General features: G+C 54.7%; 1 protein-coding gene across 3 annotated transcripts in view; it reads right to left on the reverse strand.

Annotated features, from left to right (window-relative positions):
- The window catches only part of LOC140385184 (arf-GAP with SH3 domain, ANK repeat and PH domain-containing protein 1-like), a 414,311-nt gene that overhangs the window by 373,146 nt on the left and 28,171 nt on the right, over positions 1 to 12,994 (reverse strand). For all 3 annotated transcript variants that reach the window (XM_072467067.1, XM_072467065.1, XM_072467066.1), the window contains exon 3: positions 5,148 to 5,274. In XM_072467067.1, coding sequence (XP_072323168.1) covers positions 5,148 to 5,274 — 127 coding nt within the window. The remainder of the gene's footprint in view (positions 1 to 5,147; positions 5,275 to 12,994) is intronic.

The following is a 12,994-nucleotide window of genomic DNA, read 5'->3' on the forward strand; positions in this document are numbered from 1 at the left end:
CAGCTTGATTGTAATGGTACAATGAGGAATATATAGCAGGTCAGGGGGTTGCACGTTATGGTTAAATATAATTCTGCTGCTGAAGGTGCACAGGGCCTCATCGATGCCCAGTTTTGAGTTGCCATTGCTTGAAATCTGTCCCATTTAGCACAATGGCAGTGCCACACATAATGGATCTTCAATGTGAAGATCGAATTTCATCTCCACAGGCCACCACTCCTTCCAATACTGTCATGGCCAGATGCATCAGCGACTGGTAGATTATGGAAGACAAGTTCTAGTAGTAGATTTTTCCACTCCTGTTGGTTCCCTACCATCTATCACAGGCCCAGTCTAACAGCTATGCCCTTCGAGACTCAGCCAGTTCAGACAATAGTGGGGCTACCAAGGCACTCCTGTTGATGGATGATTAAATTCCCCATCCTCAGTGCTTCTTCCAAATGGTGTTCAATGTGGAGGGTTACTGATTGAGGATGTGGCTCTCCCAATTTTGTTACCAGCCGTATGTTAGGAAGGAGGACTTTGCAGGGTCGACAAGACTGGGTTTGCTGTTGCCATTTCTGGTGCCCAGGACAAGGGCAGGTAGTCTGAATTGTTTCATACCTTTTTTGACTTTGTGGGATTTGGTACAATTGAGTGGCCTTGCTAGGCCATTTCAGAAGACAGTTAAAAGTCAACCACATTGCTGTGGACCTGGAATTACGTGTAGGCCAGACCAGGTAAGCACAACAGATTTCCTTCCCTACAAAACATTAATGAGTCAGATGGGTTGTTACAACAATCAACGATGATTTCATGGTCACCATCATTGGAACTAGTTAATTACAGGTTTATTAATTAATTGAATTTGAATTCCACCAGCTGCCATGGTGGAATCTGAATCAATGGCGCAACAGCATCTGTCTGGTTGGGCCTCTGGATTACTAGTGCAATGACATCAGCATTATGGCACCATCTCCAAAGTGAAATATAACATTACATAAAATTTGATGTATTTACTTCAACACATTGTCAGAACAACAGCTAACAAATATACTCTCCTGTGTACACTTGAATAAAACTGTGCTGTACTGAAGTCCCCAAGTCCTGTTGCCACCACAACACAAGTAAAATGAGGCCGCCAGTGATTGTGATGACATGATATCTTGTGAAATGGAGGAATCCAGTTATTCTTCCCCACTGGCAGTCCTCATCTCAGTTAATCAACAAATAGAGACAAGATGCTTTCTCCCAAAGGGAAAATTAATAGAGAAACATGCCCATCCTATGTCACGCACTCAACGTCCAGTTCAAAAACATAACTATCTAAACAGCTGACAGGCTAGCTGCCATCCTCCTCAAATGAAGTGATGTATGGCATAGAAAGGTATGCAGGATCAATTTGTTGTTTAAAAAAAGCTTCCAAATTTTCCTACAGAAACCTGGAAATCCAACAGCTTGATCAAAAGTATGGCCGAAAGGCCTTTCTGCCACATCAGTTCAACACCAACAACTACTCTCAAAAGGCCGTCAGAGATGCAGGAAAACTCAACTGTTAAAAATTTTACCATCTTCATCATGGGCGACATAAAAATCAATTCGAAAATCTACAACATTAAAGCAATATGAACAGCATTAAAACTCAAACCAAAGTAAACCAGGAGTAAACAAACCATGATAAGAATTAATTTTTAAATAATTGCACAGTATGACATATCTATTGGTGGCAGAAAATACAACTACAAGGTTAATTAACAAGAAGCGGTGTGTGGAAATACTGACACAACCACAAAATATGAAAATGATAAAACACACTAGCCAAGACATCACAGCAACATGAACGCCCCATGGTATATGAATAAATCTGTCTTCCAAAGTGAAGCTAAAAAAACACAGGATGAAAAATAAATTACAAGCCTTTTGCTGACACATTCACACACACACACACACACACACACACACACACAGAAAATTCATTGCATGCTCTACTCTGAACAGGACCAAGTCATGTAATATACCACAACGCATTGAAGTTTTAAAAATCAGATCGGGGGGAGAAGAGGGTGAGGGAGAGAGAGGGACGAGAGGTCGGGGAGGGGGGGGACGAGAGGTCGGGGAGGGAGGGGGGGACGAGAGGTCGGGGCGCGAACAAGGTCAGATGGGCACAAGGGGGAGATCGGGAGGGTCGGAGGCGGATCGGGAGGGTCGGAGGCGGATCGGGAGGGTCGGAGGCGGATCGGGAGGGTCGGAGGCGGATCGGGAGGGTCGGAGGCGGATCGGGAGGGTCGGAGGCGGATCGGGAGGGTCGGAGGCGGATCGGGAGGGTCGGAGGCGGATCGGGAGGGTCGGAGGCGGATCGGGAGGGTCGGAGGCGGATCGGGAGGGTCGGAGGCGGATCGGGAGGGTCGGAGGCGGATCGGGAGGGTCGGAGGCGGATCGGGAGGGTCGGAGGCGGATCGGGAGGGTCGGAGGCGGATCGGGAGGGTCGGAGGCGGATCGGGAGGGTCGGAGGCGGATCGGGAGGGTCGGAGGCGGATCGGGAGGGTCGGAGGCGGATCGGGAGGGTCGGAGGCGGATCGGGAGGGTCGGAGGCGGATCGGGAGGGTCGGAGGCGGATCGGGAGGGTCGGAGGCGGATCGGGAGGGTCGGAGGCGGATCGGGAGGGTCGGAGGCGGATCGGGAGGGTCGGAGGCGGATCGGGAGGGTCGGAGGCGGATCGGGAGGGTCGGAGGCGGATCGGGAGGGTCGGAGGCGGATCGGGAGGGTCGGAGGCGGATCGGGAGGGTCGGAGGCGGATCGGGAGGGTCGGAGGCGGATCGGGAGGGTCGGAGGCGGATCGGGAGGGTCGGAGGCGGATCGGGAGGGTCGGAGGCGGATCGGGAGGGTCGGAGGCGGATCGGGAGGGTCGGAGGCGGATCGGGAGGGTCGGAGGCGGATCGGGAGGGTCGGAGGCGGATCGGGAGGGTCGGAGGCGGATCGGGAGGGTCGGAGGCGGATCGGGAGGGTCGGAGGCGGATCGGGAGGGTCGGAGGCGGATCGGGAGGGTCGGAGGCGGATCGGGAGGGTCGGAGGCGGATCGGGAGGGTCGGAGGCGGATCGGGAGGGTCGGAGGCGGATCGGGAGGGTCGGAGGCGGATCGGGAGGGTCGGAGGCGGATCGGGAGGGTCGGAGGCGGATCGGGAGGGTCGGAGGCGGATCGGGAGGGTCGGAGGCGGATCGGGAGGGTCGGAGGGGGATCGGGAGGGTCGGAGGCGGATCGGGAGGGTCGGAGGCGGATCGGGAGGGTCGGAGGGGGATCGGGAGGGTCGGAGGGGGATCGGGAGGGTCGGAGGGGGATCGGGAGGGTCGGAGGGGGATCGGGAGGGTCGGAGGGGGATCGGGGGGGCCGGAGGGGGATCGGGGGGGGGGGGGCGGAGGGGGATCGGGGGGGGCGGAGGGGGATCGGGGGGGGGGGCGGAGGGGGATCGGGGGGGGGGGGGGCGGAGGGGGATCGGGGGGGGGCGGAGGGGGATCGGGGGGGGGGCGGAGGGGGATCGGGGGGGGGCGGAGGGGGATCGGGGGGGGGGCGGAGGGGGATGGGGGGGCGCAGGGGGATGGGGGGGCGGAGAGGGATCGGGGGGGGGGCGGAGGGGGATCGGGTGGGGGGTCGGAGGGGGATCGGGTGGGGGGGCGGAGGGGGATCGGGTGGGGGGGCGGAGGGGGATCGGGTGGGGGGGCGGAGGGGGATCGGGTGGGGGGGCGGAGGGGGATCGGGTGGGGGGGCGGAGGGGGATCGGGTGGGGGGGCGGAGGGGGATCGGGTGGGGGGGCGGAGGGGGATCGGGTGGGGGGGCGGAGGGGGATCGGGTGGGGGGGCGGAGGGGGATCGGGTGGGGGGGCGGAGGGGGATCGGGTGGGGGGGCGGAGGGGGATCGGGTGGGGGGGCGGAGGGGGATCGGGTGGGGGGGCGGAGGGGGATCGGGTGGGGGGGCGGAGGGGGATCGGGTGGGGGGGCGGAGGGGGATCGGGTGGGGGGGCGGAGGGGGATCGGGTGGGGGGGCGGAGGGGGATCGGGTGGGGGGGGCGGAGGGGGATCGGGTGGGGGGGGCGGAGGGGGATCGGGTGGGGGTGGCGGAGGGGGATCGGGTGGGGGGGGGCGGAGGGGGATCGGGTGGGGGGTCGGAGGGGGATCGGGTGGGGGGTCGGAGGGGAATCGGGGGGGGGTCGGAGGGGAATCGGGGGGGGGGGTCGGAGGGGAATCGGGGGGGGGGGTCGGAGGGGAATCGGGGGGGGGGGTCGGAGGGGAATCGGGGGGGGGTGGTCGGAGGGGAATCGGGGGGGGGTGGTCGGAGGGGAATCGGGGGGGGGGTCGGAGGGGAATCGGGGGGGGGGGTCGGAGGGGAATCGGGGGGGGGGTCGGAGGGGAATCGGGGGGGGGTCGGAGGGGAATCGGGGGGGGGGGTCGGAGGGGAATCGGGGGGGGGGGGTCGGAGGGGAATCGGGGGGGGGGGTCGGAGGGGAATCGGGGGGGGGGGGTCGGAGGGGAATCGGGGGGGGGGGTCGGAGGGGGACCGGAAAGTCGGAGGGGGATGGGGGGGTTCGGAGGGGGTCGGGGGGGTTCAGAAGGTCGGAGGGGGATGGGGAGGGGGGTTCTGGGGGATGGGGGGGTTCGGTGGGGGGGGGGGCGTTCGGAGGGAGATCGGAGGATCGGGAGGGAGGGGAATCGGGAGGGTCGGAGGGGGATGGGGGGGGTCGGAGGGAGAGCGATCAGGAAGGAGGGAGGGGGATCGGGAGGGTCGGAGGGGTATCTTGAGGGAGGGAGGGGGGGGGGGGTCGGAGGGAGATCGGGAGGGATGGTAGTTGCCTCAGTCTGACAGAGGCTGGCTTGCAGGGGGAGGGGGTGATTCGCTCAGCAGCTTTGCCAGGAAGGGATGCAACAACTACCCCATCCAGCGGCTGGCCTGCCAGCATCTCCTGGCAGAACTCGCTCCGCCACTCCACTCTTGAATTATGCAACAGGAAAATACGCAGATTTATACACAAGAGAATATTATTGTGAGCCGCGCGTTGCGGGCGAGGGGAGAGGAGGCTGCGCCGGGCGGTGTGTGACAGAGACACAGATAGATGGCTGCCCTTCTCTCCCCCCCTTTCCTTCCTGTCCCGGGTGTTTTTATTGTTTGCCCTCCTCACCTCCTCCAGCAGAGTCGCCGTGTTCCTGCAGTTGAGCAGTTTGGTAGTGAAGCTGGACGTGGTCGGCGAGTTGTAATCTTCCGTCGTCTCGGCAATAAACTCCGACACCGAGATTTGATCGGGCATCCTTCACGGAGGTGGTCCAGCCAGGCGGCGGTGATGTTGTTGATTGATTGATGGACGGACGGAGTGTGTTTGAAATGAAGAAAGGAGGGTGAGGGGAGAGAAACAATACAAGAGCAGATTAATCAGTGGCGCTCGCACGGACGCTCCGAAGCGGCGACGGCAGCAGCCGGGTTCATCCTGCGCACGCGCGTCCTGCGTCTCCGGCTCGCGCTCGGCAGTCGGTTTTTGTCTGGCGTCTCGCGCAAGCTGGCGGTTGGCCGCATACGCGCCCTCTCGCCCCGCCCACACTCCGAGCCCTCTCGCCCCGCCCACACTCCGAGCCCTCTCGCCCCGCCCACCGTACCCGCGCGCCCTCCCTCGCCCCACCCACCCTGCGCGCCCTCTCCCCGCCCCTGCCCCGCCCACCCCACGCGCTCTCCCCCTCCACCCTGCCGCCCCGACTCCTGACTCTCGCCCCGCCCCAAACCCACGACGCCACGCCTCGCCCCTCGCGCGCGCCTCAGATGCCGGTCACGTGGCAAAACAAGGAAGTGCTCTGCGCCTGCGTCGGAAAGAGCAACACTATTCTGCCTCATTTTACTTTCAGCAGAGTTTTATTTTGATTCGTTTTCCCCTTTCTCGTCCCAGTCAAGTTCCCTAACATCACTTACTGAATATGCGCAACTTAAAATGGCTGTTCCCCCAATCACTGAGGGATATGTCTGCATTCTCACACAACTTAATCCCACCCCCCCCCCCAAATCAGAAGTATCACCTTTATATCAAATGCATAGAATCCTCACAGTGCAGAAGTAGGCAATTCAGCCCATCGAGTGCGCCGACCCTCCGAAAAAACACGCAGAGGGGGAGAACGTGCAAACTCCACACAGACAGTCCCCCAAGGTGGGAATTGATTCCGAGTCCCTTGTGCTGTGAGGCAGCAGTGCTAACCACTCCAAAATCAATAAGTCTGGGGGGGGGGGATGGTTTGGGCAGAAAGTGGGATCAGATTGCATTCTGTACTGAAAGTCATCGACCAGAAACATTGGGTGCGATCTAACGGAAACATTTCGAAGTGTCATCGGTGGTGGATTTTGCTGGAGGTTTCCCGCTGGCTCTGCTGGCAAGTTTCCCCACCACTATCTAACAACACTTTTCTGGATCCTGGGCAGCTTCTCACCGGTTTAGCCCACACTTCATCACTGGGAAACTGAATTCAGAGACGGGCCGCCATATTGAAAGGGTGCCCCAAAACATTGGCTGTTAAAAAACGAATGGCAGCCTTGGTGTAGAGGGTACAATTGCAAAATTTGTGGATGATACAGAATTTGGAAGCATTGTGAATCATGAAGAGGATAGTATGGAACTTAAGAAGGACATATGCAGGACTGGGGGGACAGGTGGCAGGTGAAATAGGTGCTTGAAGGCTAGTGCAGACACGGTGAGCCAGAGGGCCTCTTTGAGCTGCAAAACTCTTACGAAATGTAATGCAGAGGGGTGTGAAGTGATACATTTTGGTGGGAGGAACGCAGAGAGACAATTAAAGTGAAAGGTGCAATTCTAAAGGAGCTGCAGGAGCAGAGCAGGATGGGCAACCTTGCCTTATTTTACAGGATTGTCCCATTTTTGTGCCATTTCCTTGTGTTTCAGGCTGCGTGGTGCCGGGATGATGTTTGTCCAATAATTTTTTTTTAAATTTAGAGTACCCAATTCATTTTTTTTCCCCATTAAGGGGCAATTTAACATTACCAATCCACCTACCCTGCACATCTTTGGGTTGTGGGGGCGAAACCCACGCAAACACGGGGAGAATGTGCAAACTTCACATGGACAGTGACCCAGAGCCGGGATCGAACCTGGGACCTCGGCGCCGTGAGGCAGCAGTGCTATCCACTGCGCCACCATGCTACCCTATGTCCAATAATTAGGAGCTTCCAATACCACGCATGCGCAATACCCACTCTCCTGTTTGCGTGTTCCAACAACCCTGGAAAATCCCCCACCCTCCCCATTCTCACAGATCCGGCAGCATGTACTGACCCCCACCCCCATTTGTACGGAACCCCATGGCAAAGGTTGCCCCTTTATTTCACCTGCGAAGGTTGGTCACCCTGGGGCAGAGGGACCTAGCTGTTACCGTGCATAAATCTTTTTTTTTTATTCGTTCATAGGACATGGGCATTGCAGGCTGTGCCAGCATTTATTGCCCATTCCTAATTAAGAGTCAACCACATTGCTGTGGGTCTGGAGTCACATGTAAGCCAGACCAGGTAAGGACGGCAGACTTCCTTCCCTAAAGGACATTACTGAACCAGATGGGTTTTAACGACAATCGACAATGGTTTCATGGTCATAATTGGACTTTTAATTCCACATTTCTTTTGAATTCAAATTTCACCATCTGCAGTGGCAGGATTCAAACCCAGGTCACCAGAGCGTTACTCTGGGCCTCTGGTTTACTAGTCCAGTGACAATCCCATTACACCACCGCATCCCATGCACCTAAATGCGCAAAACTGGTGATTCCTCTCCATCCAATTTAACTTATTTCTGCACCCCTCTTCCCAGTTTTCTCTGGTGCCTGCGTGCTCTTCTGGACTGTTCCATTTTAAAAGATGCTGAACTGCAATGGTGCACCAGAGCATTCCTGTTAAATTCGCTTAAAAAAATATTAAAATTCAATGATGGGCTGTGGACGTCACTGGCTGTACCAACATTTATTGCCCTTGAACTCGGTGGCCATTCCAGAGGACATTTAAGAGTCATGCACATTGCTGTGAATCTGGAGTCACATGTCAGGTAAGGACGACAGATCTCCTTCCCTAAAGGGCAGGGCATAGTGGACCAGATGGGTTTATATGACAATTGACAATGGTTTCATTGTCATCTATAGACTTCCTAATTTTTTTTTTTTTAAATTAAATTCAAATTTCACTGTCAGCCTGGGTTTCTGGATTACTCATCCAGTGACAACACAACGCCACCACTTCTCCCAACGTCTGAACCCCTGGTTTCCATCTCCCTCGTGGTGAGTGCACAACTGAACCTCATTTATTTTTATTTTTCAACAGGTCGTTCTGAATATTTCTCATGTAAACATCAGAAAAAACAGAAATATTTTGCTCCACTTGTTGTGGAACTCTGGGCCTAGAATTTAACTAATTAAAAACACATTTGCTTACGCAGACTTAGGATTAGGTTCATGGTGCCTGCCTCCCTACTCCATTTAGCAGGCAGGAAGCTCCATATGATCTGCTGACATCCTATCAAGTTACAGTCTGTAATTGCTGCACTTTTACATCATTACCAAGAGCTTCTTTGAAGTATGTCATTAAAAGAAAGGCTGCAGCCAATATTCTACCAAAGTCAACTGAGCAATACTGAAAACCTTGGGCGCGATTCTCCACTCCCATGCCGGTTGGGAGAATCGCCTGGGCCGCCAAAATTTCCGGGGACGCCGGTCCCACGCCCTCCCGCGATTCTCCCAAGCGGCGGGAATGGCCCGGTTGAGTTTCGCGGGCCGCAGGCCGGAGAATCGCCGGAGACACACAAAATGGCGATTCTCCGGCATCCCCGCTTTTCTGAGGCCCGGATGGGCCGAGCGGCCAGGCCAAAACGACGGGTTCCCCCCGGCGCCGTCCACACCTGGTCGCTGCAGTCGTGGGTGGTGCGTGAACGCTGGGGGGGTGCGAGGGGGGATCCTGCACCGGGCTTCACCTGGAATTTGGGGTGGCCCGCGATCGGTGCCCACCGATTGTCGGGCCGTCCTCTCTGAAAGAGGACGTCCTTCCTTCCGCGGCCCTACAAGATCCGTCCCCCATCTTCTTGCGGGGCGGATTTAGAGAGGACGGCAACCACGCATGCGCGGATTGGCGCCGGCCAACCCGCGCATGCGCGGATGACGTCCGTTATGCGGCGCCGGCTGCGTCACCGATGCGGAGCCGCTTTTACGCGGGCGACAAGGCCTGGCCCGTGTAGATGACGGGGCCCCGATCCTGGCCCATTGTCAGGGCCTGAATTGGTCGGGACCGGGGCCGTTCCGCGCCGTCGTGAACCTCGGCGGCGTTCACAACGGCGCGGCCACTTCGGCGCGGGAGTGGAGAATCCCGCCCCTTATCTCTCATGCAAGCTGTCAATTCTAGAATCTTTCTCGCTTTACAGCTTCCAAATATGTCGGCTTCTTGTGCGTTTGGATGCACCCTTCTCACCTGCACTGTGAAGGACATTTTGTCTCCCTTCGGGCACACTGAATATTCTTTGACACATACCACAAATGCTACTCTATCGCTCTCTAGAAATGTGATTTTCTTTTCACTTTTCTTTATTGTTTCGTTTTGCTATCATGCATGGGGCATCATTCTCTCTGGATTTGAGTCTGATCTCTCAATCTCTCTAAAAATATTTTTAATTAACTTGAAATTCATGACTGAGAATCCCGTGCAATTTGATTCCTGGCAGGTTAACATCCTTAATTGCATCTCACTGATTTACCTTGTTGATATCTTGATTTTTGCATGCATATAACATTTTCTGAAAGCTAATATTAAACCTAAATGATGTACGCAATCACTTTATCTGGGTACCAAGGAGAACTTTATAAATTAAAACCATCATCTAATATTTCTAACGTCTCTTTTAAAATAATAAATATTGATTTTGGTATTAGGTGGTGACCTGCAGTTAGTTTTTTTAATGCAATATGATAACCTTTCAATTAAATGTAATTAAAAATGAAAACAAAATACAAAAAGGAAGTGATTGCACCAGGGAGGAGATTTGAAGAGACATTGCCAGTTTGATAGATAATTTTAGCAACAAGGAAAGATTAGACAAGCTGGGGTTGTCTCCTTTAGCACAAAAGACTCTGAGGGGGGATTTAATTGAAGTGCATAAAATGTTGAGGGGCCTAGTTAGAGTGGCTAGAAAGGACCTATTTCCCTGAGCAAAGAGAGATCAGTAACGAGGAAGCATAAATTTTAATTGGCAGAAGGATTAGTGGGTGTTGAAGTGTTATCATCCTGAAGATGATGAGATCTTGACACCGCCGTCTCAATGGGGGGTCGAAGCAGAAACCAAACATTTTGAAAAAAACGTATATGGAAAGGTGCATGAAGTGCTATAATCCAAAGAATAAGAGCAGGAGTAGGATATTTGGCCCATTGGGTCTGCACCATCACCCAATAAGATCCTAGCTGATCGGATTGTGGCCTTAAATCTATTTTCCTGCCTCCACCCCAGATAACTCTTCCCTCCTTTGTGAGATTAGACTGGATAACTCTTTTTCAGGCAATGCAGCCATGATGGTGAATTATTAAATGAATATTTTGGACTTGGGTTCACGATGGAGAAGGATGATGTCAGTAATGAAAGCAGGGAGGGGGACTATGATATAATTAAACAGATTAGCATTGAGAGGGAGGAGATGTTAGGGGTTTTAAGAACATAGAACATACAGTGCAGAAGGAGGCCATTCGGCCTATCAAGTCTGCACCGACCCACTTAAGCCCTCACTTCCACCCTAACCCTATAACCCAATAACGCCTCCTAACCTTTTTGGACACGAAGGGCAATTTATCATGGCCAATCCGCCTAACCTGCACGTCTTTGGACTGTGGGAGGAAACCGGAGCAGCCAGAGGAAACCCACGCAGACACAGGGAGAACGTGCAGACTCCGCACAGCCAGTGACCCAGCGGGGAATCGAACCTGGGACCCTGGCGCTGTGAAGCCACAGTGCTATCCACTTGTGCTACCGTGCTGCCCCCTTTAGTGGGCTTACAAGTGGATAAACCCCCAGGCCCAGGTGAGATGTATCCTAAGCTGCTGTGGGAGGCAAGGGAGAAGATTGCAGGGGCTCTGACACAACATTTTAAATCCTCTCTGGCCAGAGGACTGCTAACATGGTACCATTATTCATGAAGGGAAGTAGGGTAAAAAAAAACATATAATTACAGGCCAGTGAGTTTAACATCAATGGTAGGGAAATTATTGGAAAGAGTTTTGAGGGACAGAATTCATCTCCACTTGGAAAGGCAAGGGTTAATGAAGGATAGGCGGCATGGCTTTGCCAAGTGGAGATCATGTCCAACAAATTTGATTGAATTTGGAGAGGAGGTGACTAGGTGTGTAGATAAGGGCAGTGGAATTGATGAAGTCTACATTTAGTAAGGCTTTTGACAAGGCCCCGTATGGGATACTGATCAAGAAGGTACGAGCCCATGGGATCCATAACGATATTGCAAATTGGATCCAAAATTGGCTTACTGGCAGGAGGTAGAGGATGATGGTCGAAAGTTGCTTTTGTGACGAGATGCCTGTGTATTGCAGGAATCGGTTCTGGGTCCCTTGCTGTTTGAATGTACATTAATGATCCAGACAGAAATGTAGGGGGTATGATCAGTAAGACCATAAGACATAGGAGCGGAAGTAAGGCCATTCAGCCCATCGAGTCCACTCCACCATTCAATCATGGCTGATTTCAACTCCATTTACCCGCTCTCTCTCCATAGCCCTTAATTCCTCGAGAAATCAAGAATTTATCAACTTCTGTCTTAAAGACACTCAACGTCCGGGCCTCCACCGCCTTCCGTGGCATTGAATTCCACAGACGACTTCCGGTTGCGGCTATGCGGAGCTAAGCCGCACGAATCGGCAGCTCCCGCGAAGACGGACTTTCGGGCTCGATAGAAGAGCCCCAACGGAACTTTTCACACAGCCAACCCGTGGGGAAAAGAGGAGAGAGGTCCCCCACTAACCTGTATGGACCAGACTTATTAGCTGGGTTAAGCTCCTTTACAGCGCCCCGGTGGCAAGTGTGGTGACGAACCGGTGGAGGTCGGAGTACTTTCGGCTGTACCGAGGAACGAGGCAGGGGTGCCCTCTGTCCCCCCTGTTGTTTGCATTGGCGATCGAACCCTTGGCCATATCACTGAGGGAGTCTAATAAATGGAGGGGGGTGGTCCGCGGGGGAGAAGAGCATCGGGTGTCGCTATACGCAGACGACCTGCTGCTGTACATGGTGGACCCAATGGAGGGGATGGTGGAGGTCATGCAGACTTTGAGGGAGTTTGGGGAGTTCTCGGGCTATAAGCTCAATGTAGGGAAGAGCAAGCTTTTTGTACTACAGGCAGGGGACCAAGAAAGAGGGATAGGGGACCTACCGCTGAGGAGGGCGGAGGGGAGTTTTCGGTATCTAGGGATCCAGATAGCCAGGAGCTGGGGGGCCCTACACAAACTGAATCTGACGAGGTTGGTGGACCAAATGGAGGAGGACTTCAAAAGATGGGACATGTTGTCGCTCTCGTTGGCGGGTAGAGTGCAGTCGGTAAAAATGGTGGTCCTTCCGAGGTTTTTGTTTGTGTTCCAGTGCCTCCCCATCGTGATCACCAAGGGCTTTTTCAAGAGAGTAGGTAGGAGTATTATGGGGTTTGTGTGGGCGAACAAAACCCCGAGGGTAAGGAGAGGGTTCCTGGAACGCAGAAGGGACCGAGGAGGGCTGGCGCTGCCAAACCTAGGGAGCTACTACTGGGCAGCAAACGTGGCGATGATCCGTAAGTGGGTTATGGAGGGAGAGAGGGCGGCATGGAAGAGGATGGAGATGGCGTCCTGCAAAAGAACGAGCTTGGGGGCGCTGGTGACGGCACCGCTGCCGCTCTCGCCATCAAAGTACACCACAAGCCCTGTAGTGGCGGCGGCAAAGTTAAGGATCTGGGGCCAGTGGAGACGGCACCGGGGTGCAATGGG

This window comes from Scyliorhinus torazame, chromosome 11 (genome assembly GCF_047496885.1).
Source record: "Scyliorhinus torazame isolate Kashiwa2021f chromosome 11, sScyTor2.1, whole genome shotgun sequence".
NCBI classification, from domain to species: Eukaryota; Metazoa; Chordata; class Chondrichthyes; order Carcharhiniformes; family Scyliorhinidae; genus Scyliorhinus; species Scyliorhinus torazame.